The sequence below is a fragment of the Pseudopipra pipra genome, chromosome 17 (genome assembly GCF_036250125.1).
Source record: "Pseudopipra pipra isolate bDixPip1 chromosome 17, bDixPip1.hap1, whole genome shotgun sequence".
Lineage (NCBI taxonomy): Eukaryota > Metazoa > Chordata > Aves > Passeriformes > Pipridae > Pseudopipra > Pseudopipra pipra.
In genome coordinates this window covers 6,065,243-6,088,234 of record NC_087565.1, presented here as the reverse complement: position 1 = coordinate 6,088,234, position 22,992 = coordinate 6,065,243, and the positions used below count along the sequence as shown (strand labels likewise).

The 22,992-nt window shown below is 39.9% G+C and overlaps 1 protein-coding gene across 1 annotated transcript in view; it reads right to left on the bottom strand.

Annotated features, from left to right (window-relative positions):
- Positions 1–22,992, bottom strand: part of TAF4 (TATA-box binding protein associated factor 4) — a 35,792-nt gene that overhangs the window by 11,035 nt on the left and 1,765 nt on the right. Inside the window, exons 2-6 of the mRNA XM_064674091.1 lie at positions 21,343–22,431; positions 3,747–3,913; positions 2,905–3,024; positions 1,110–1,229; positions 259–381 (exon numbers count right to left, since the gene is read on the bottom strand). Coding sequence (XP_064530161.1) covers positions 259–381; positions 1,110–1,229; positions 2,905–3,024; positions 3,747–3,913; positions 21,343–22,431 — 1,619 coding nt within the window. The remainder of the gene's footprint in view (positions 1–258; positions 382–1,109; positions 1,230–2,904; positions 3,025–3,746; positions 3,914–21,342; positions 22,432–22,992) is intronic.

Genomic DNA, 22,992 nt, shown 5'->3' with positions numbered 1-22,992 from the left:
TATTCACCATTTTATCAAAATATAGAATTTAAAGAGCCATTATTCACATTACAGTTCAATTTAATTCATGTTCTCAGGCATGAATATAAGCAGTAATATCTCATTTACAAACTCAATGGAAAATTTATGCATCTATTTTAATTCAGAAGAAGCAAAGTTAATTTATCTCAGATTTTATAAACTTCCTCCTCTGAAGAAAAATAATTCAGACTCAGTTTTGAGTCTGAATTTGCCCAAATACTTTTCAATTTTTCTTACCAGCAGGTTCTGTACTAATTCTTTCACATTGGCCGCAGTCTCTGAAGACTGTTTTCCAGATGATGCCAGTTTTATTAATGTGGACAGGAAGTTTTTGCATTTCTTCACATTTTCCATAGTTTCCTTAGGAGGAAGAGTAGAAGGGAAATAGGGAAATGAAGATAAACTCTTTCATATGTGATCTGACCATATACTTTGAGAAATAAAGTTCATAAATGCAGACTATTATTTACAGATTTATGTTCCTCAATTATTAAGATATAACCAGACTGAAATTATGGTTTTACTTCACATATATCTATGTATTGTACATTTTTGTTATCAAAATGTAAGAAAGTATGATTCTTCATGAAGTAAGGAAACGCCAATGATTTTAATAATGGCACATTGTATATGACAGAATAAGTGTTTTAGCAGGACAACAAATAGCAAAGCTTTTCTTTCACAGTGCGTGGATTCTCCCTGTTCTGCAGTCCTGGAAACATGCAGCTTGAATAAATCAGTGCCAACTTCTTATCCCTTGTCATACTGATTCTACTCTGCAGTACTGAACGATTCACTGTTCTATAAAATACATCAAACATGTTTTAAAAAAATGAGTGCTTTAAAACTGTTACAGAAATAAAAATTAATACTTTGACACTTTTCAAAATTTAAGAGACCTGTATCCACACGTTTTAGTTATATGGTTCTACTAAAGTTTACTTTTTCAACACCAGTGGCTCACAGAATTCCTGCATCTTCACTGCTCTCCACTCTCTATATTTACATTTTTGTGTGTATATATATACATACATGCACATATGTATATGTGAATAAACAAAGAGATGTTAAATTTAGCAGTGTCTTACTGTGGCAGCAGTGGAGGTGGCCGTTGTTCCTTGCACAGTTCTCTGAGGAGTTCCAGTTTGTACAGCTGTTGCTGTCCCCAGCGTGGTTGTTTGTGCAGTACCACCCAGAACAATCTGAGGCTGCAGAGAACACAAACACAAGATTATTTTACTTGAAAGATATCAAAAAGCTGTTTTCCTGAGCCATCAAAACAGAAAACGAGCTCTGGGACAGTAGAACACCTTTCTCAGCTACTATAAATAAGTTACTAATGTGTGATCGGTTGCAGTGAACAGAAAGAGCCACCAGATGGCACTAAACACATTCCAAACAGGAATCCCAAAAGTTGAAAAATTGCGTGATTTTTGGTCACTGAATAAAACACCATAAATATATCTTCAGCCACTGTGGTTTAAAAACACAGCTTAAACGAGTGCTGAATCCCTGTGAATGCAATAGCTTTTCCTACCTGTTTTGTTAAATGCCACTTCCAAAGGGAGGAATTTCTAAAAAGGCACTATGACAAAAGCTCGGATCTTCTCGAGGTCTTTGTGATGAACAATGGGACAAAACACTGTGCTAGTTTTGTAGACAGATCGGCAGCTCAAAGCAGGAACATCACCTCTAAAGAATCACCATTGTAAACAAGAACTTCTCACGTACACAGCTCATTCATGGACTTCCAACACAGTCTAATTATTAACAACAACCCCGGGACAGCAATTCCTATCAAGTTACAGCTGACACTCAGAATTTTAACAAATCATTTGTAAACTTGCTCTTTATATAAAGGTGCACAAGAAAAGAGGTTCCAGTGCTGCCAAAGCTAACTTTCATTGGTATTTTGAGAGAAACTAAAGGAGACAAGGGTTTCATTTGTCTCATTTTTTTGAAATCAGGATAAACGAAGTCCATGGTGTGCTCATTACAGCATAAAATATGCAGATGGAATGATCTTTATTTTTTTTTTGTCCAGTATAACAGCAGTGCAAATTAAGGGGACTCAGTTAGGTAAATTAACTCTTAGATCTGGAAAGATCACGGGCATAGGCAAAGGCTCTCTGAGGGAAAAAAGGTTAACTGGATGCATAGCAAAACCTGCATGTTTTAAATTAAAACTCTCTAATCCTGTCTACTCAAAGGATGAAGAAAGCACAATGAGACAGATTAGGCGACAGCAATCATATTGTATCAGTGCTGCCTGGAAGCCATGTGGAGAATTTCACACTCTTGCAGTGTTTTTTAAACTCACGGCACCATCTCTCAAAAAACATTTCCAGGCAAGCCCATGATTACCAGAGGCCAGGCTATGAGAGGACAGCCCAGACTGACACCACTGCCTGTCCTTCAGTTATCAGTCTCTAGAAGGACACAGACCAAAGAAGAGACCTGTGTGAGAGGAAGAAGGCTTGGGGAAGAGAAGGCTGCCAGTGCAGTTGTCTTTGCAATTGTAAATTTTGCTGCAGAATTCAGAGGACTGCAGATCCATCATAGGAATAACACCACAGCTCCAAATCCAAAGGGAATTCCTGTCAGTTTCTTGAGGCAGAAGACATAAAGGTATTTTGTTTTAGTCAGCTCTGTGGCGATACAAACTACTAACAGGATACCTTTAAACAGAGATGCATATCGGTATAACATGAAATAATAATAACACAGATATAAAAAATTATACCCGTACATCCAAAATATACATTGAGAGCTGCCAGTGTTTTAGAAAGGATAATCCAGGAGGCATTTCTTCCCTGCACTTAGCAACTGCATTTCCTGTCTGTCTGGCAGTCTCATTTATACATTACTTTCCTACACACTCACTTGCACAACCGGGGGACGCTGTAGCGTTGTCGTGGGTTGCACTGTTGTTTGAGCCTGAGACACTTGCTTGATAATAGTAGTTGGTGTCACCTGTCGTGCAATAATGGGTGTTCCTGGAGCCTGGGGAAGAGAAAAAAAAGAAACAAATACATCAGTGCCCGTAGTTAAATATCCTCTACCTTATCTAGTATTTTGTCCCTGGACAGTTAATATTGCTACAGACACCAAAGAATGCATCGAAACCACTAGAAAACTGTGAGAAGGAATTTTAGACTTGAACCTAATGCACCTGTCAAAATCTCAGTGTATATATACCCATATCCACATTTTTCTTTTAGTCTTACATTTTCTCTGGGGAAAAGAGTTGTACACATCAACCATATGAGGTCTTCTCTGTATCAAAATTTTAAACTTAATGAGATCCAGATAGGTAAAAATATTTTTTATGAGTAACAGCCAAGCTGTAACAGAATTAGGACCAAAATACATCACCTTTACCATGTGGAAAGTAGATTTAGAGCAGATATTAGGAATAAATTCTTTACTATAAGGGTGGTGAGGCACTGGCACAGGCTGCCCAGAGAAGTGGACTCCCCATCCCTGAAGTGTTCAAGGCCAGGCTGGATAGGGCTTGGAGCAACCTGGTCTAGTGGCAGGGGAGTTGGAACGAGATGAGCTTTAAGGTCCCTTCCAACCCAAACCATTCTATGAATCTATGAAAAGCCTGTTAGATCTATGGTTTCTTCAATCCCTAACACCATACCTTCCTTACTTTTTGGCGTATTCTTCACAGAAAGAAAATAGATCTTACAGTTTTTAGCCCTACAAATCACTGAGCTGACCTGCACCGTCGATATCTGCACTGGGGGTGCACTGGTCGGTGTAGCAGGACGAGGAGTCAGAGTATTCTGAGGCTGGGACTGGGCGTGTGCCTGTGCTTGCATCTGTGCCAAGGCTTGTTGGGGGATCATCAGCAACTGCCCGTTCTCACTGCGCACAAGGACCATGCCTGGAAAACAGATATTGGTCAAGCAACACACATCCTTTCCAAACATGAAAGAACATCTTTTTCTGATCTTTTTATCCAAGTTGGATGCATATGGAATTAATGTCCTGCTGAAGGACTAAGCAACTAACAAAAGAGGTTTAGAATAAAATCAAAATACCCGGCTGCATTATGACATTTTGTGTAGAATAGCTTAATATCAGAAATACTCCTTCTCTATCTAAATGCTCAGTATATTGTGCATCACAACACAGTGAGGTGCATTTGCCCCAACAAAAAATATTCCATGTGACTCAACATTAAAATTAGCAACATGTAAAAATCCTACCTGCTCTTTACCAAGAAATTTGTTTTATGAAACACTACAAATAAAAGAAAATCCTGCCATTAGGCAAGATTCCTGTTAAGAGGGGAAGAAAAATAATCAAACATAAGCTTTAGCATCAACAGGAACACAATTGTCTAAGTTCTAAATTAATTTCCCATAACCAATTCAGTAATGAAAGTGGCTATAAAATCATAATCTCTCTCATGTGCATCAGCAACAGGCTGCATTGTGCCATGTTACACCCCAAAAGAAAAATAAAACAGAGAGGGAAATGAGGCCGTCATTCCCTGCTCAGTCACTCAGATCAATACACTTAACCCCACTGGGCAGCTGGAGGGAAACAGCTTTTAACAGGCAGATTTTCAGATGAGACTCTCTCTTCCTTGAACGTGCAAACAGGATCTGGACAACATGAACTGTTTTCCAAGAGCTCCTTCATTCCTCATGCCTCAGTCAGCCCAGGAGAGCCTCAGACCTCATCAGCTCTGAAAAAGCCACCTAAGGAAACAAACTGGGCACTCAGTTAGTTGGCTTTTGTGAGCAACTACAGGAAGAACCTTCACCATGAAAATCAAGAGGCACTACTGAAATCAGAAAGTTTTTCTGAAGTGTTGTTCAGTGAATCAAAAGCCTACACACGCTCCCCAACAATATCTGGAGATCTGGTCTATGCCATCGCAGAGCATGACTACTTCAAAAGAGTCAAGCTTTTATTTGCTTTTCTATTCAGGTGAAGTGCCAAAATGTTTACAGACAATGCCTCAAACAGTTTTCTTGGACTGTTTGAAAGTTAAACTGCAAAAATCCATATACTTATTCTATAAAAACGCATTCAAAAGAAAAGCCTTAGTTGATTTGCCCCTAATTTTTCCATACATTCTCTGCATTAACCCTCTTTTAATGAAGCAGTCATATAGAGACATTAAACTAGTTTACATCCAAAAGGTGATTTTCTATTGCAACTTAATTAGAAATGTTAAGGAGGGACCCACAATGTGCTACGGACAAGAGTTACATCTAGAAACAAATATTCTCAGACTGGTTTTCTGTAGGAAGGGGGGGGGAACTTATTTATAGTCTTGCAGTCTACAGAAATAAATGCTCTTTGTTCAGCTGTCAAGTCCAAAAAACTATTTTCCAAGCCATTCCAAACAGTAATGTATTTTCTCCTGTAACTTATGTAAGAAGAAGTATTTTCCTTAAAACAGCAAGGGCACACACACCATCACCACAGCTTATGAGAACCTTAAAAGCCTTAATAGTGAACACAGAGCTTGATCCTGTCAGCTGCTTATCAGAACCATCACTACTTTATCTTAATCAGCCTCATGCTACAGGGAGGGGGCTACTGACAAAAAAAAAAAAAGAGAAATTCAACATTTTAAAGACTAAAGAGTGACCTACTACTACATCAAGCTCATTCCTGCACAAACAGAACCTGCCATCCTCTTCCAATGTGCAAACAAAATCCTGGGAAATGAACTCACATTGCCCATTTTTGTCATTCCTCATAATAATCAGCTGAAGCAGATAAACACTGAATCAATGGAAATCTTCAATACTGTTATAACTGAAAACATCAGTACAGTGAAAATCTGATTAGACGAGCTATTTTCAAGTCAACATCAAATATTAAGGCTTGTTGGGTACTATTTAGTTTCTAGCAATGGAAAAGGCCCAATGCAACTATCTATGACTGTGCCTTCATCAAGTCCTTAAACATCACAGAATTATACTGACACCCCACAGAAAACTTTTTTTCTTAAAACTCACCATTTTTGGGGTTCCCTAGGATATTCTAAGGTTAATGTACCATACAAATTCTTTAAAGCTATATATTTTTTCCTTACAGAAGCAACATAAGAGACACTAACTGTAGTTTGGGAAGAGGGGATTGTTTTTTAAACTTCTCTCCCAGTGAAATGTGACTAAAATTATTTGAAAGCACCAAGTTAAAACTCCTCACCTGCATATGATAAACTTTTATAGCATCAGAGCTCTGTGATAACTGCTCCTGTCTCCAGTACAACACACACATCAGTCTCAGGAATGGGTGTGCACCACCCACTAATGCCCTGCAACATCACAACTACCCTTCGGCACAGCAGTCCTGTCAACTAACTGGTTTTCTCCCCAAAATATGAATGAGAAGAGAGAAAAGAGGGGAAATAACCACAAAATGAAGGTTGGATACCCATGGAGTGCAAGCACAACGTCTGAACAATGAAATATTCTCCCTGAGCTACATGCAAAATTAGAACATGCCTACACATTAACATAGCACAACTGCTCAAACAGACAGTTGAAAAGCACAGTAATGTGAGCTTTAGAAAACATATCAAGAAAGTTCAATTTTTGGCAGCAGACAGATAAAACAATCATTTGTAATTCAAACCCTGACTTTAAGTACTACCCTGCTAGATTCCTAACTATGGGAAGTCTGAACTTTCCCTCAAGTATTGAAGTCATAATAAAAAAGTAACTCATACAAAGCTACATTTGAACTGTTCTTTCATTCCCACTCAAATTTGATACACAGTTATTTTCAACTTAGAGAGTTTCTAAGGTGTCATTATCTCAGGGTCTACCCCTGATAAATTCCTGTGCACACGCACTGGGCTATATACAAACATAAAGACAATTACTAATATCTGACTAGTCTTGCATAAGCTTCAATCATGGTATGATGATATGAGACATTTTACCTGCTTGGAATGTTGGTGTATGAGTGATTTCGGACAAGGTGTAAAAATTCAGATTGTGATGAACTTGGTTACTGAAATTTCTGTGCAGCAATTCACCAGTACTACAGTCTGCAGGCAAGTAAGTTTTGACTGAACAAACACATAACACCCCTCAAGCCTTGTTGAGAATTCTTTACAAAGGGAGGTGGAGCTGCTCTCTCAGCTTCTCTCCCCCCAGCCCAACTACAGACTCTTTTCCAACCCAATTAGCTAAAAAAGGAACTCACTAACCCAAAACTACACCCAGGCTGGCACTAAGTGGATTTTCAGTGAAGTTCAGAAGGCTCATTGGTGCTAACTCGATTAAGAATTAATAAGAAAGTCCCATTTATCTCCTCCTTCTAAACAACGTCAGTGTAGGACTGTAACAGCCCCCTCTCTCCATCCATACGTGAACCTCAGTTGATCCATTTGTGGCAGTAGAACAGAGGAAGGGCTGACAGACACACGTGTAGAAAAACAAATTTCTTTCTCCTGCATTCCAAAACTTATATTTTAAATATTTAAATACAGATGAGTATCATAACCTCAAACTCCAGTGCATAAGGCTGCAAATGCTGAAGGAACCAGGTCAGAACTGACCAGCAGGTACTAGCAGATAGCTAGTATTTTATAAGGTATCTCACTGCTTCAATTAAATTTAGCAACATATTTAAAGTAGGATGAAAAAGGATGAAAAAGATCTTTCTGTTTCAAGTTTATCATCCAGGGGTTTGTTCCACAAATGGATAAATTACTATTTAAGCTCAAACAGCTAATAAAGATAATTGGAAATGTTCAATTATAAAAAGGTGACAATAAAACTTGTTCATTTTAAATATCTCTCTGCCTTATTTTTCCTAGACAGTCTGATCACGTGTACTCTAAAATCATATTCAATATTAAAAATGCAAATATTCAAGCATTCTTTCCAAGTCTCTCATTAAAAAACTAATTAAAATTAAAATTAATTACCATTTTTGTTAGAAGTCAGAGGCTTAAGAGAATCCTGAAAGAGGCTCATATTTTAGTTTGAATTAAACAATTCATCATGGCTCCAAATGAAGGATTAACAAAACTGACTTGGATTGCTCCTTAAGCCAAAGGGACTTGTGCTCTTGACCAGTACAATGGTCATCCCATGTGTTCTTGTTGTGGAGACCTTCCCAGATCTCTCCTGTTTACCAGAGTGTTTGGAAGGGAAAATGTCATTATTATAGGATGTAGCTGCAGGATTCTACAGTGTCATCTTTGCCTCTTGCTTATTTGTGTTTCCATTTGCTATTGGCATTGCCATTTACAAAGTGCTGTGCTTTGGGGGTTTGTTTCTTTGTTGGTTTTTTTTTTTTTAAATTAATAAAACTTGTGAAATTACGCACTGGAATCAAAAGTGAAGAGCTCTGGCCATAGGACATGTCAGAAAAACACAAACCAGGCTTTTTTCAAATGTCTCCCTCTTCCTTATTTCTTTGAAACATGGTTTGGCTTAGCAACGACTAAAGAAAAAAAAATAACAGAATAATAAAGAAGACTAATAAAATATTTTGTAGCCTTTGCAGACTACTCTGATTATCTGTGCAATTCCCAAGACATTCTTGCTAGAGAACCTCTACATCCAAAAAGAAAAAAACGCACACAAGTTTCCTGTTTTGTTACCAGTTTTTGCTGGTAAATCTTAATTAATAATATGTATAGGAGCTGGACTTCTCAAGGAGAGAGTTAAAACTTGCTGCAGGTATAGCAGGCACCTTCAGATCAATGTTCTGAGGAAATCCCCAGTCCAGCAGACTGTCCCCTCTCACTGCCATACCAGCAGGAGTATCTGGGTGTCACCTCTCAGGACAAATGCTCCATGTCTCAGGGACTGCATCCATACCACAGGTGACAAGAGGACCACAAAAAGGTGTGCCCATGCTTGTCTCATACCAGTGTGCAAGGACAAAACTTCTGCCTATCTGTGAAATACAAACCCTAGACAGGATCCTATCAGATCCCAAGGGACAACATCTCTCTTCCTAATGCAGACACTGAACAGAAGAACAGAAGGTTCAAGCTTACAGATTTTGCTCATTACCCACAGTGTAGCTCATGGTCTAATCCAGATCAATTCAGAACTATTACTAAGAACCTAGACTTTTAATAGGTTGTTTTTTTCAGTTGCTGAGACATGACAGAAGAATTAATGGGTGTATGATCTTGAAAGTGCATGGAGAATATCCTTTTCCAGTCTCCTGAGGAAATTCTCTTCTTAAAAGTAGAAAGGTAACTGAACTTTATTTCCCAAGAAAAAACAGCTGGGGTCAGGTTAGGCAGCAAAGAATCAATACACACACATGCTGGTGTTCAGAAAGAATGTCCAAGACTGAAAGAATAACTAGAGGATTGATGCTTCTGGTGTAGGAAATCAAAGTCCTTACAAACACCTCTAGAAAATAAAGTTATTGATCATACAGTCCGCTGACATCTGACAAATCTTCAAATCCTAACTAGATTTGCCAGGGAAGTTCACTATGAGGTTATCTCCACGTCAAAGCATTTGGGCCTTAAGCTCTCAAGCGCACACTCATTTGTGGCAAGATGCTGCAAACATTTGACATGGCAGAAAATTCTGACAGTAATCCTATGTGGGCTGTGCCATATTAGCAGGAGAAAGCTTCATGAGAGTATTCCTACGGAATTGTCAGAAGAGATTCTGTTGCAACAAAACGGAAAGCAAATGTCTGTAAGGTTATGCAAGTTGTTGCCATACACACCACAAAAACCATCTAAAGCAAAGGGGATGAGTCCAGGCTCTGCAGGTGGTTGGACCAGGTAAAACAGGGGCCATGAGATGAAAGAAGTTTTATAAAAGCACAAAGTTTCTATGATTTTTCCAATACAAAAAAGTTGGAATACCGTAGAGAGCTGGAGAAAAAGACAGCTGCCTGTACAAACTACAGGAACAGCTTTAGCAGAAGTGACGTATGTCCCTTATTCCAGAAAAGGAAATGGATAACCTGGTACTGACATCAACGCTGTCCAACTATTCCTTCTCTCACAGTAACTGACCCACCTGGGAAAGTTCTAACTCTACAGGAATGAAAGGCCAGGAAAAGCAGAAAGAACCTATTGAAGTCTGCTGGTCCACTGCAGCTCCATGAAAACCTGGGTAATTAAGGGAATCTTTCCTAACACCAGACAACTTCTAGCACACTTACAATTATTTGCATGTGTCAAAAAGCAGCACCTGTAACCAGCACATGTGTAGCAGCTCATGAAGGACAATCTATACACCAGCTCATGAGAAGCAGGGATTACAAATCAAGATGAGTAACACAGAACTGTAAATGGTAACACAGCTGTGGATTAGATGTCACTGAAGACACACTATTTCACACCCCATGAGAGGTGTGCACCAGCTGCATTAGGTGCTCTGGCTTAAGTTTAGGTGCTTAGAACCTCAGGTGACCTGTGCTGCACAAGAAATCCAGAAAAAGCTTTTACTTGAGCTTGCTGAAGCTTTTGACACCATCAGAGATCCAAGCTCTCGAGTTTCATCAAACGTGGTTGTTTCGTGACTTCTACAAAGGCATCTCAGCTCCACAAGGATAACCACAGTGCTGACAGAGAAGTCTCCACAGTGCAGGTATCAGGTCCTGCAAACCAGCCAGCTCAAAATGAACACTATGTGTGACTTGAGCTGCTCCAGAAGTGCCTCCCCTGTGCTGGCACGACGAGGTCAGGCTGTACAAACACGAGTTAGCAGCAGATACGTTCCCTGCTCAGCTGCAGGTCTGCAGGCCATAAAACTGCCAGCAGAGCTAGAGCTGTCCAGCACACTGGAGCAACCTGAGAGTGTGTACCAGATTCCCTCACGGCTTGTTTGAGAGGAATGGGCACCCTAAAGCCATGAAGATGAGGTTCTGCACAGCTGCACTGAGCACACAGTGCACACTGTGCCCACACATCTGAAAGGCACCTGCTGTGCTGAAGGTGAGCTACAACTTAGCATGAAAAAACATGCCATGACTGTCAGGGGTTGCTTCAGAACATCTCTAACACAAAACACTTGGAGTCTCTCCCAACAGGCAGTAAACATTACACAGTGAAGACTGGCACAGCAAAGAGTTTTGGACAAGAACTACAAAAGCACCTAACTTGATTTACTTTTCAACTCCTGCCACTCTGGAATAAAGTAAAATTCTACCCAGATCCAATGCCTAAAAGTTTTAGTACAGCATCAGTTTACTACAGCACTCCACTGTTTGCCATCACACCTTTCTGCACACGCCCAACCTGCACACACAGCTTTCACTTACTCTTACTAGGTAAGAACTCAGTTTCAAATTACAGAACTCAATTGTACTGTCTAAAAGGTAAAGAAGTGAATCATTTGTAAAGTATTGATTCACAGGTTGTCTAAGAATATGGTTAAAGGAATAACGTCATGCTGGAGTGCCAAAAAGCCACTGAATTTAACAGTGATCCCACATGGAAAAAATCTTACCTGCTCAGTTGAAAAGGTGTGTAAGAATTGTTCTGGGAAATACATCAATTTATATAGCAACGATTGACAAACGCTTCAACAACAATGTGATTTGAAACTATTCTGACTTCTCTGGAAAGCTATATTCCTTGAAAGTGTGTTAACATTCCTTTCTAGTCAAGCATACAAAGCCAAAACACCAGAGCGCTCTGTTAAATTGCAACCCAATCATCACACAAATCTGTCTTTAGTCTGATGTAGAAAGAGCTAAGAAAAACATTATCAAGAGCTAAACCAATTGCTTTAATTATTGATCTCCAAGTGATTCAGATTTAGCTCTGCCATTAGTTTCAATATACTTACATCATACAATAATGCAGTTACACCGAAATCAGATTTGGTTTTCAGAAAGGAAGACACAAAATTAAGTGTCACTAATTCTTTTCCTCTGTTATTTTAAATAGATTTTAAAACTCAGCTAGTCTTCATTTGTGACAAACAGTTTGTCTAAACCAAGGCATATCAAGGTTGGTGCTGAATGGGAATGGCCAATCTACTTTGCATTTATCACAGTCTGCACACACATACTTAATGAGGAGTAATGCCTTAAATGCTTTAAATTATTGTTTTCTTCCTTCAAAAAGCAACACCCTACAACAACTAAGTGCACGAAACCCCATAAAAAATGCATTTCTTTAATTTGTCCCCACTGTGAATGCCCTACTCTAGGTATACACTCTTTGTAATTTTAGCAGTGAGAAAACCCTTTGCTGATGTCACCTTTTCACCCAGAGCTGTGGAGACCTGACACTGGACAATTCCACTGACTGACAGCTCCCCAGGGCAGCCTCAGTGGAAAGGTTCCCTCCACATCCTCCTCTGGGATTTCATGCCTCTCTCACTGCCCATACAGAAATTATTCTGCTTTGAGAATATGCCAAACACTACGCCTGCAAGTTCAATACAAACTATCAAGGGGACATGATATTACATGTCATTTGGCTGATAGCAACATTTATTAAATAGCTCTGCTTTTTCAGTTAGTCTGCACACAGAAACAGAATTATTTTCACACCTGTAAGCTTGAATTCAGAAAGCTTTTAAACAAAATCAGGTCTCGTTTCGATTTTTACCAACCATCAAATGCACAGTCCTGAGTAGTGACTAAGCTTAATGACTGGGTATGACTAACACTTATAAATAATTAGTGCCTTCTCTCCCCCTCCCCCATGGAGGACAGGGAAGGAAAGAAATCCAAATGATACACTGGAAAAAAGGAAGAAAGAAAGGAAATAAGAGGTTGAAGCTCAGGTCATGAACACTTGTATCTTCTCCCAATCCACCCTTAATACCACTGCAAACACAACTGCACATATGTCTATTAAAAACCAACAACTCCTCAGGCCTGTCTATTAACTTCCACACAGTTCAGTCACTCTCAGCCTCCCTGCTCCAGATCTCTTCTCCTGACATCCCCCACTGATCCCTCAGCAAACACTCTTCTGGTCACCTCCATCAACTCTTTTGCCACCAGTGCTGCAATTCCTCAGTGTTACTCCTCAGAGTTGGTACTTCTGACTCACGTGAGCACAACTGGTCCCTCTTGCCACACCACCACTTCGGCCGAGTGCACCTGATGTTATTTTACATTCGGAGAGAGGTTCTCAATCTAACCCTCCCTCACAGAAATATTTGGTTAATAAACTGAAGGAAGGTGTGCAGACAACTTACTGCAGCCTTGCTGCCCCCTCAAACCATTTCAGAAAGGCTTGAGCATGGCACCACACCTCATTGTTTGGTTTTGTTTATACCCTGGTATCTGGAGCGCACATTTTTCAACTATACTGGTTGTCAGCACAGTCTATCCAGCACGTGCTTTATTCTGCACAAAAGCACTGTGATAGCTTTTAACAGTTCAGCTATTCTCAGAAGCGTATATTAATCAAGTTATAATCATAAGTTAGACCATTCTTACTAGAGAGGCTTACTTGATTCAATAGAAGTCATAGAACAGTCATGCCAGTCATGTAAAATAACATTACACACTGCTGCGAGTTTTATGTTACTCGTTGTCTAGGTGCTGCTTACAACACGTTACTGAAAAACTTATTCTAGTAATGCATTTTAAAGAAAAATGCACCAAAAGACATACATAATTCATAACTTACAGTTCCAATTTATAGAGCTCTGCAATGGCAAAAAGTTACTTAATTTTTATCAATATACTTTTCCAAATCCCACAAAAAGAGCTTGATATCCCAGTCAGACCCTGCACTAAATCCTGTATAAATATACAGCAAAAGCACCACCCCTGGGTACAAGGATTCATAACCTATTTATGCACTTTGCTGAGAATCAACCTTTGATATTCAAGTCGTAACTTTCTGATCATGGTAATATAAGTACAGAAACTCATATTTTTATTTCTAGCCTTCCAACAGTTACAGACAAAAGATTAGCTACATTTGTACAATGCCTTAAGACAGCTCTACTGAGGTACTGAACAGATCTCACTGCAGGAAGAGGACACAGGTGTATCAATTCCTTATGATTATCACCTCCTTCTTGACTATTGATAATCTATACCATCACATAGTGATGATAATCAGAGTTTTGTTCTCATTAAAAAATATTCTACAGTTTAAAAAAATCCTTAAAGGCATAAATAAGGCTTCAAGGACAATTTCATTTCACATTAAGTACTATGCTAAAGACACCTGAAGAAAATTACTCCAAGACAGGAGGCTTTGTGGTAAAAAACTGGCTCTCAGTTCCTTGAGATACCCACACCTCCAGAAGACAACCAGCATTTCTGGAAAGAAATTACCACAGAACGGAACTGGGGTAAAAATTTTCAGAGTAAGCTGAGGTAAAACTGTCCTAAAAGGTTTAAAACCACCAACAAGCTCCATTTGTGCGTCCACAGCCTCAATGAAAAACAAAGCCTCATCTAATCTGAAGTATGAGTGATCACACAGTCTTTACACCTGCTTAATTACAGCCTGGTCTGTGCACACTTTTTATGCTTCTCTCAACATCTGAGCTGGATATTTCGCCACACTAATTTAGTCTTAAAATCTCCAGTGTGAACACAACTGTGTCCTTGTAGAAGTAGCTTATTGTATGAGCTATTTTGCTTCTCTTATGAGGAACCAGATGCAAGAGGGCTGATACAGCAAAAACTGGATTCAAACAAGAAAGCTTTTACAACTTTGAAGAAACCTTTATCAGTACAAATACACAACTTCTCGCATTTAGGCAAGATCTTAATTAGTTTCAAAACAAATTAAAGTTAATGGATTAACAACCTGTAAGAGCACAAAAACAAAGCCTGAACATCCCCACAGTCACCAGCTCTGTACAACAACTGTGTGCAACCTGTCAATGAGACAGGGGCACCCCGAGGGTCCGGTCCTAGGAGTGCACCAGGGAACCTTCAGCAACATTCAAGGATCACACAACTCTCTGTACACAGGAACATCCCTGTGGCCGTGCACGGAGCTTTACAGTTCATAATACACTTGAAATAACTGTCTGTTACCTATGACTAAATCTCCTTTCTATCATTGCCTTTGGTTCTTGTATTTTCAGAATTATTTTCTTCATGCCACTACCTTTTCAAATCTTCTTTCAGGAGAGATAACATTGCCTAATAAAGCTAAACTTGCTAAGTCTTCCAACTAGCAAAAGCCTTTTTTTTTGACATAAAGCAATGGCATCAAATTCAAGGAGCGGAGTCAGACAGATAAATGAGGTTATAAACATTCAGAAAGTTTCAGCACAAAGAATAACCTTGACAACAGTAGCTATTTTCAGGTAAAAATGCTGATTTTGAGTATTTCTGACAAAAACTGCCTATAGTAACAAAAAGTGTTTAATGTGTAAAGTGACTTCTATATCCAGTTCCTTCTGAGCAGACTCAGTTTTTGATCACACAGTTTTTATGAGAACAGAAAGCAACCTTTCCACACACCAGCACCTCCTCTTCGCTCAAAACCCGGGTAGTTTAAATATCAGTATTTTCAACTGTGTTCTTGAACTACTTCATAAATTTTTTTAGAGTTCTATTTATAGCCTATTTCCCAAAACAGGGAAGACAAACAATAGTAAGAGTTTTCATACACCAAAGCATTTAATTTGAAGACAGTTTGTGATACCTACTAATTTGTGTCTTATCAGTGCCCAAAATGCATTCTCCCCTCAGTTTGCTAACCTTGCTGCAGCATCCTGTGTTAGTAAGGCATTCAAGTCCTGGGCAGCATCCAAACTTGAGGTCCTCAAACCAAGAAGCTGCATTTTATAAGTAACCTGGCGGATTTCAGAGATGGAAAACACCTAACTTCTTGCAGAGTGTGAAACAGCTCTAAAGAAATAAATCACTCACTTCTGGTCATCGACCAACAACCTTTATCATAAGCCTAGTGATACCCAAAAAACCCAGAAGATCACAATTTGAAGCGTATACAGACATATCCACACATGCTCTTCCAAAGGCTGTTGGGAGCAAGAGTGTTTCCCATAACAGAAGTGAACAATATGTAGTCAAAGTCAGTACCTTTCACAGCTTAACAGAATCACAATTATATTCCCATTAGATCCCATCACTTAACGAGCCACTCTTATCAGATGTGCAAAACACTGAGACACTTTTTAACAGAGCCAAAAAATCCTACTGCACAGCTCTCTGAGCCTCAGGTCCTTTGGGGTACAAAGCCAAGGATGCAGGATTCCTCAGTTATGGAAGTTGCAATGCGAACAAACACAACTTTCGGTCTGGTGACATATGGCAGATCTGATGTAGCAGATTCCAAATAAAGCAGAATGTTCCTTTTGCTGATGCATGATCTGAACATAAAATCCACCCCTCACCCAGAAGAGTTCTGCAGAGGAGATCCAGAGTTATCTTTCAGAAAGGGAGATACCACTTTCTGCGCCAAGTGTAGGACTCCCAAGCTCTAGTCCTGGCAAAATATTGATTCCTGCATGGCCTTGGGCAAGTCAGAACTTCTCTAAGTTGCTCTTTCCCCCAGCTCTAAAGCAGAGTTCATACTACTTTATTTACCAACCACATAGGCATGTTGCAAGGATTAAGTTTTGTAAAATGCTTTGAAAGTAAAACATCCTGTAAGTACTTTAAGGAGCTCCTATTGTCATGGTGCATTACAGACATTATTTTTAACAAAATCAAGCCATGCCAACATGGTTAACAGGCATAATATTGGCAGCACATGCAACACACAGGGAAACTATAAGGAGGATATGTTTCAACTTGCTTACTAGTCAGTGAGAAATAGAAACAACCACATTCCACTACTTCATAGTATTTCTATCATTCCTTTCTGTAATTCTTACATTAGGGAAGTCTGACGATTTCCTCATCTATCCACATCCTAGTTACTTTGGGCACTTCTGGAGTACATGTTTCAAGTACAAAGTTACCCAAGGAATGAGGAGCTCAGTATGAAAAAGTAACACACATTGTTTGTTTCTTTCTTCTCAGCTGCCACTTCTCTCCATTTTTATACACCCTCCTTTGCCCAATCACCCACCACCCCAACTCCCAACTGAAAGAAATGGAACTACTCCTGCAGAAGTTATTTTTCAGTTACTCCAGCTCCAAAATGTATGACTGGTTCAAGTCAAAACTACCTGAACCCATGCTTTCCCATCCTAAAGCCACTATAACCAAGGCCTAAATCCAAATCCTTCTTGGATAGTGAACACAAGCTAAAAACTGATTGGTTTCTACAAAAGAAGCTCCTGTTTAACACCAAGTGAAGTTTTGAGCCTCTAAGGCCATGAAGAAAACCATGAGGGTGCATATTCACATAGCACATCTTCCAGGATCTGCAGAGGTACAGCACCAATGCTCCTCCAGGTACCCTTTGCTTCTGGAAAGCATCAACAGTAAGTTTTAACCACTGGCAACGTTCAGAGCTCTGGAACGTTCCACGTTAAAGGGGCCCCAGCAGTTTCTCAGTCTAGAAAGGGCCCATCCTGTCCTCAGCCAGAAATGGCCCATGAGATGCCCTCCAACGAAGAAGTCTTGTCTCATTCCCTGTCTTCAGCTACTGGCAGATCCAACTGAGTTTTGGGAAAGTAATAAAGATGTTTTATTTTTAGATACAAAACAAAACAACTCTGTGACAACAGTTCTACTACAGCTGCACTACTGCCAGCGGGAACACTGGTCATGATTGCAGAAGTAAAAAAAAAAAACCACAAGGACAACCCATCCTACCTGCTCTCTTCAAACAGGACTGTCACAAAATTGTATTTATTTAGGAAAAAAAAGACTTAGTCTTTAGGATCAAGCCACCAAATTTCTGTAAGTACGAACAATCACTCAGTAGGTAAAATAAAAGAGGGGAAAGGAGGAAGTGAAAGTTTCTAGATTTCAATTCTACTTAAGCTAGTAGAGAAAACTGTCCTTACTATATACCCACAGCACTCGCCAATCTGCTCCTTTCTCTAAGCAGGCACCTTAAAAACTCACTATGAGATGCTTGTACATAAAGATAAAGCAGCAGAGTAACAACACTGCAAGAAGAGAAACCAAATCTTTGAACCCCAAATTGACAGTAGTGCTAAAGTAGGCACAACCTCATAGTGCTGGGTTTGTACTACAGCATTGGCTGGACAAGATGGTATTTACAAAAGTGATTTTAAAGTACACAAGTTTTGCCATTTTACAAGATGATTCCACTCTGTGTCAGCAGTGACCTCTAAACACTTTACAAACTCTCACAATGCAAAAGATAAATTTTAGGGCATAAATCCCAGTCATACTTTTCTGCAGGCTTTTCTAAGCACCTGTAAAAGCTGAACACCGACTTACTGCTTTAACAAACTGATTTTCCCATTTCTTCCCATATTATTGTACAAAACATGTTTCACATTACTGAAGTACTCGGAAACAACAAACTTCATCCAATTTATTTTCAGCCACAGTTTCAGTAGATGTTGCATCCTTAAGGCAGTATTGTATAAAGAGAAATTTCTGTTCCTGCCCCCTACAAAATCATCTCACAATATTTCCATGTCTTTGCTAAGATATAAATAAGGTTATTTTGGGACCTTCATTACCCAAATCTGTCCAATTGGACCACAAAGTTTCAAACACAGGCTCCTGAAGAAAAGACTAAGTGCAAGAGTCCTCTTCCTCAAAGATGTCAGTAGTGGAAAACCACTACTAATGCACGGATACTCTCAACAGTCCAGTTGCTTAGATAATCAATACACCAAAATCCAGCAAGGTCACAACAACTATGGCCCGTTGGCTCTTCAAACATCTCCAGTTTGTCAGTTGAGGTTTGTTGCACATTTGCCTTGATGCCATACAAAGCATTATTCTAAAAGTCCTGTGTTTTAAAGACCATTGAATGAGCTTATTTCCCACATGCTCTTTTTAAGAAAACATCTGAAACCTTGAAAGGTTTCCAGTTTTCAAGTCCCAAGTTAATAACACTTACTGACATCTTATATTCTGCTTCCCATACATGTGACACTGTACTTTGGAGAGCTAGAAACAGTGATTCTGGGTACGAAAATAACTGTAAAATGTGCTGCTTATTGGTCAAACTTTCTATCAGAACTTGCTTTCTAAGTGTTTGTAATTCTTGGTGTAAAAAGCTGTGTGTGCAGTGTATGATTTCAAGCACTAAGTCTTAGAAACTCTTACTAGCACACATTACTAACTTTTAAAAACAAACTTGTGAATGCAAATGTGATGTATACAGTAGGTGCACAGCACACAGGCACTGCAGCTGCACCTTCATCCTACCAAACTGCCTCCAAAAATCTGGCCTGTGATGCTGCCATTTGAAATACAATTTCAAAAGCACAGCCACCTATTCTCCTTTCAGTAGGAATGTACCTGCACTCTGCTAAAGTTCTCAGCAGTTGCATGTGGCCAGACTTGCAGAGGTGCTTGGCCCTTGCACCTGTGAGAGATTTGTAAGAGCTCAGCATCCACCAATTCTTAAGTGTTTTGAAAGAAATGTTTTTGCAAAACATTTTCAAAGTTGGCTGCTTTGGAAAGTATAACAAACAAGCCAAAACAATTTAAAAGAAAAATAATCTGTTAAAAAAAAAACACTTTTTCAATATTAAGACTGTCTTGTCATTCAAGAACCCAATTTCCAATTTCTGTGTATCCAGTCACATAACACTTGCTTATTTTAAGAGTCATGCTTATTCTTTTGAAGTTATAAATATTTCTTAAAGTGCAGGACAGACAAGAAAAGTGTTTAATAAAAACCCAAGTGCTTAGAACTTAAATTGTTTTACTTCAATCTATCGAGACCTCCAAAGAAGCAAATTTATAGTCCAATTTTGCTTAAGAACTGGCAACATTGCTTCTAAGAGTAACACATTTCAGTATGTTGTGGCAGTTTGAAAACATCAGTCACCTAAAAAAAGGTCCCACTGGACTCCACAGAAGTATTTTTCCCCATAATCAGGTTTATAATGCAGTATTAACAAAAATGTAGGTATACATGGCAACAGACTGTAAACCTGAACAATCCTTTGATAGGTTATGGCAATAAATAAATAAATAAGGATTTTCCAGCCTATCAATTTACAAGCTTCAAATGAAGCACTGGGATTTCAAGATCTGAGTTTTACTGCTATTTTTTAAATTAGCAACATTGTCATTCAAATTACTCATATATGGAATAATCTTCTATACAAAAAAAAAAGGAGAAATATTTATGCCATTTAGAACTTGGATATCCAGAATGTTTGACAGATTTCATCAAACTACATGGCATCATACACCACTATGTATATTACACAAAAAGACAGTGTGCAGTAACACGGTACAGTTCCTGATCTACTTTATGTGACAGGTGCATTGCTCTGAGGTTGGTCAGGAGCTCCAAGAGATGTATTTTTACCAAGACCACTTGAAATAGATGATACACAACCACCACTGACTTCACTCGGTACTAGTAGCAAAATTTAATTAGCTGTTCTTTGTATACTGCCCTGAAAACACTGAAGAGTAAGAATACAGCTGTTGTATGTATTATTAGGAAGACAGGAAGCAATGTGTAGGTTCACACAAGTATTATCAGTCAAAAAGCAAAACAGATAAAAGTAACAAGCCTTGCTCAAAATAATAGCAAATATATAACCTTAAATCTCCAAATCTAGGATATTTAAGGAGGGACACAACAGTTCTCAGCAAAGAAATGCTTCTCATCCTGCTTTTTACTCACCCACTGAGTTCAGGACTAGATTCCTTGTCCAGAGATGCTCAGCACTAAGCACGAGACTAGCTACTACAAACGCTGCAGCCCTAGACACAACAGGGTGAGGTAAGGACATAGGAAGTCTGCCTTTTGTATCAGAATGCCAGTGACTAAAAAGATGATAATAAGCTTCAAATCTGTGAGTTTTTAAGTCAGACTTTGAAGGTATTTAAAGCAAAAAGAAGGTAGTTTTCTCGTGTTGTATCTGCTGCTTCTCTATTCACCAGAGCTCTGTGGTACTGAGGGCATGCAGGGACAGAGAGGGAACTGAGCAGCACGTGAAGGTTACAAGCTACTGACAAAACAGCCTGAAAAGTCAAAATGCCTTTCTTGAAAATGAAATATCAACATTTCATTGCATAATATTCCATTGTCACATTTTGGCAGTTTGCAGCTTCATCTACACTCACACTGGAACAAAGATACCAGGCAGAATTATTTTCAAATTATTACTGCTGAAAACACTTTCTGGTCACCCAAAGTCATACTCTGAGCAGTGGAATGCTACTATGCTACTACTCAACACCAGATGATTCTCATTGTTACATGTAATGCCTTTTCCACAATTGACAATTAAACAGCAAGGAATCTTGCTTGGAACCTCTCCTCCCTGCAAGAAATACACTTCGAAAACAAAACCCCTCAATCCTCTTACTTACCTGGTGGTAACTGAAAGTTCTGAATGTTAGTCGGATTCTGAGGTGGCTGAGGCAAACGAGGTGCTAAAACTGTAGGAGTCAAAGTTGCTCTGATTCCACTCGTAGTTGGTGTTGGAGTCCTTGGCAGACTTTGTGCCACCGTATTGGCAGTGCCTTTAGCCATTCCTGTGGGGGTGCCAGGAGCCGCAGGAGGTATCCCACCAGGATTGGGAGCAACATTTGAGAGCCCAGCTTGCATAGTTTGCCCAATAATCATGTTACCCCCTGTAGTACTGGGCTGGCCACCAGTAGCCAGCGTCTGCTGTTGGGACACGGCTTGGACTATAGTTTTAGGAGACTCAGATTTGATGACCTGTGTGGCAGGAGCTGCTGCCACAGTGGAACCAGACTGGCTGTTCACCAGCGATGTCTGGAGGGAAACTCCAGATCCCACAGTGGCTGTGGCAACAGCAGGAAAACTCCCCACACTGATGGTTGAATTGATCACAGTATTGCTCCCATTCTGAGTGGCTGCACCAGCTGCAGCTACCGTGGGTCCTGCTGTGTGGATCGGGGGCCTCACGAGCGTCACCGTGGGCGCCCCGGTCCCGACGCTCGGCGGTGGCTGTGAGGAGATAACTGTGGGCGAGGAGGAAGATGCAGAGGACACAGCAGTGTTAAGGAAAGAAGTCTGGATGACAGTGTTGGAAGCTGAGGGCAAAACAGCATTAACAGCGTTTCCTTTCCCCACGGATCCAGGTCCATTGTTAACGAGAGGGGCAACAGCAGGTGCGGGAGTGGGGTTGGCAGTCACAGGAGTCCCAGAGAAAGCAGCACTTCCTGTGTGGTGAGAGTTCATCACCACGTTACTCCCATTCAAAGTCTGCACTGTTGTGGTCCCAATCTTGCCATTCCTGGTGGACAAGGCAGTTGCCATGGTGCTGATAACCACCGATTTGCCCTGACTGAGGGTCCCTGGAGCAGCAGTGACTTCAGATCCTCCTGCTGCTGCAGTGGTGGTGCTGGTGCTCGTTGTGGTGGCTCCATCCAGAGCTGAAGTCTGGGACCTGGTGTTATGATTAATAACACCCCCCTGCACTCCTCCTGCTCCTGCAAAACAACAATAAGGGTAAACAGACAGAATGAGCAAGAATAGAAGACAGAATGTTCTCCCTCATCACCAGGTCTTCTCCATCTTCCAAGCTGCCTGCCTGGAGCCAGGAAAACAGGACAGAGTACAAACTGAATATGGCTTTGAAGACATTATCTTGAAGCCTCCAATTTCCCACCAAACTCTGGCAGATTCAATATTAATTGTAACGCTCCTGCTTTTGACACTACAGTAAGACAAAACAGGGAAAACATTTAATATGAACCAAGGGAAGGGAGGAAGATCATCTTAGACCTCTTCCCCATTCTAGAGCCTGATATCACATTTAGCAAAAGGACTGCAACTGCAAGGAGAGAAAATGGCCATGGAAGACACATTATTAAGACATATTCCCTACATCCAGCACATATTACCCTCTAATCCTGTCATCACCTACAGAGTAAGTCAGTCAGATCAGGAGGTTCAACAACAGTAAAATATGAAAAGTGAAAGAAAAGCAAAACATTGCCCTGGCAAGATAAGAGGTACTGCAGGACCTCGAGTAGGTTGCTAGAAGATCC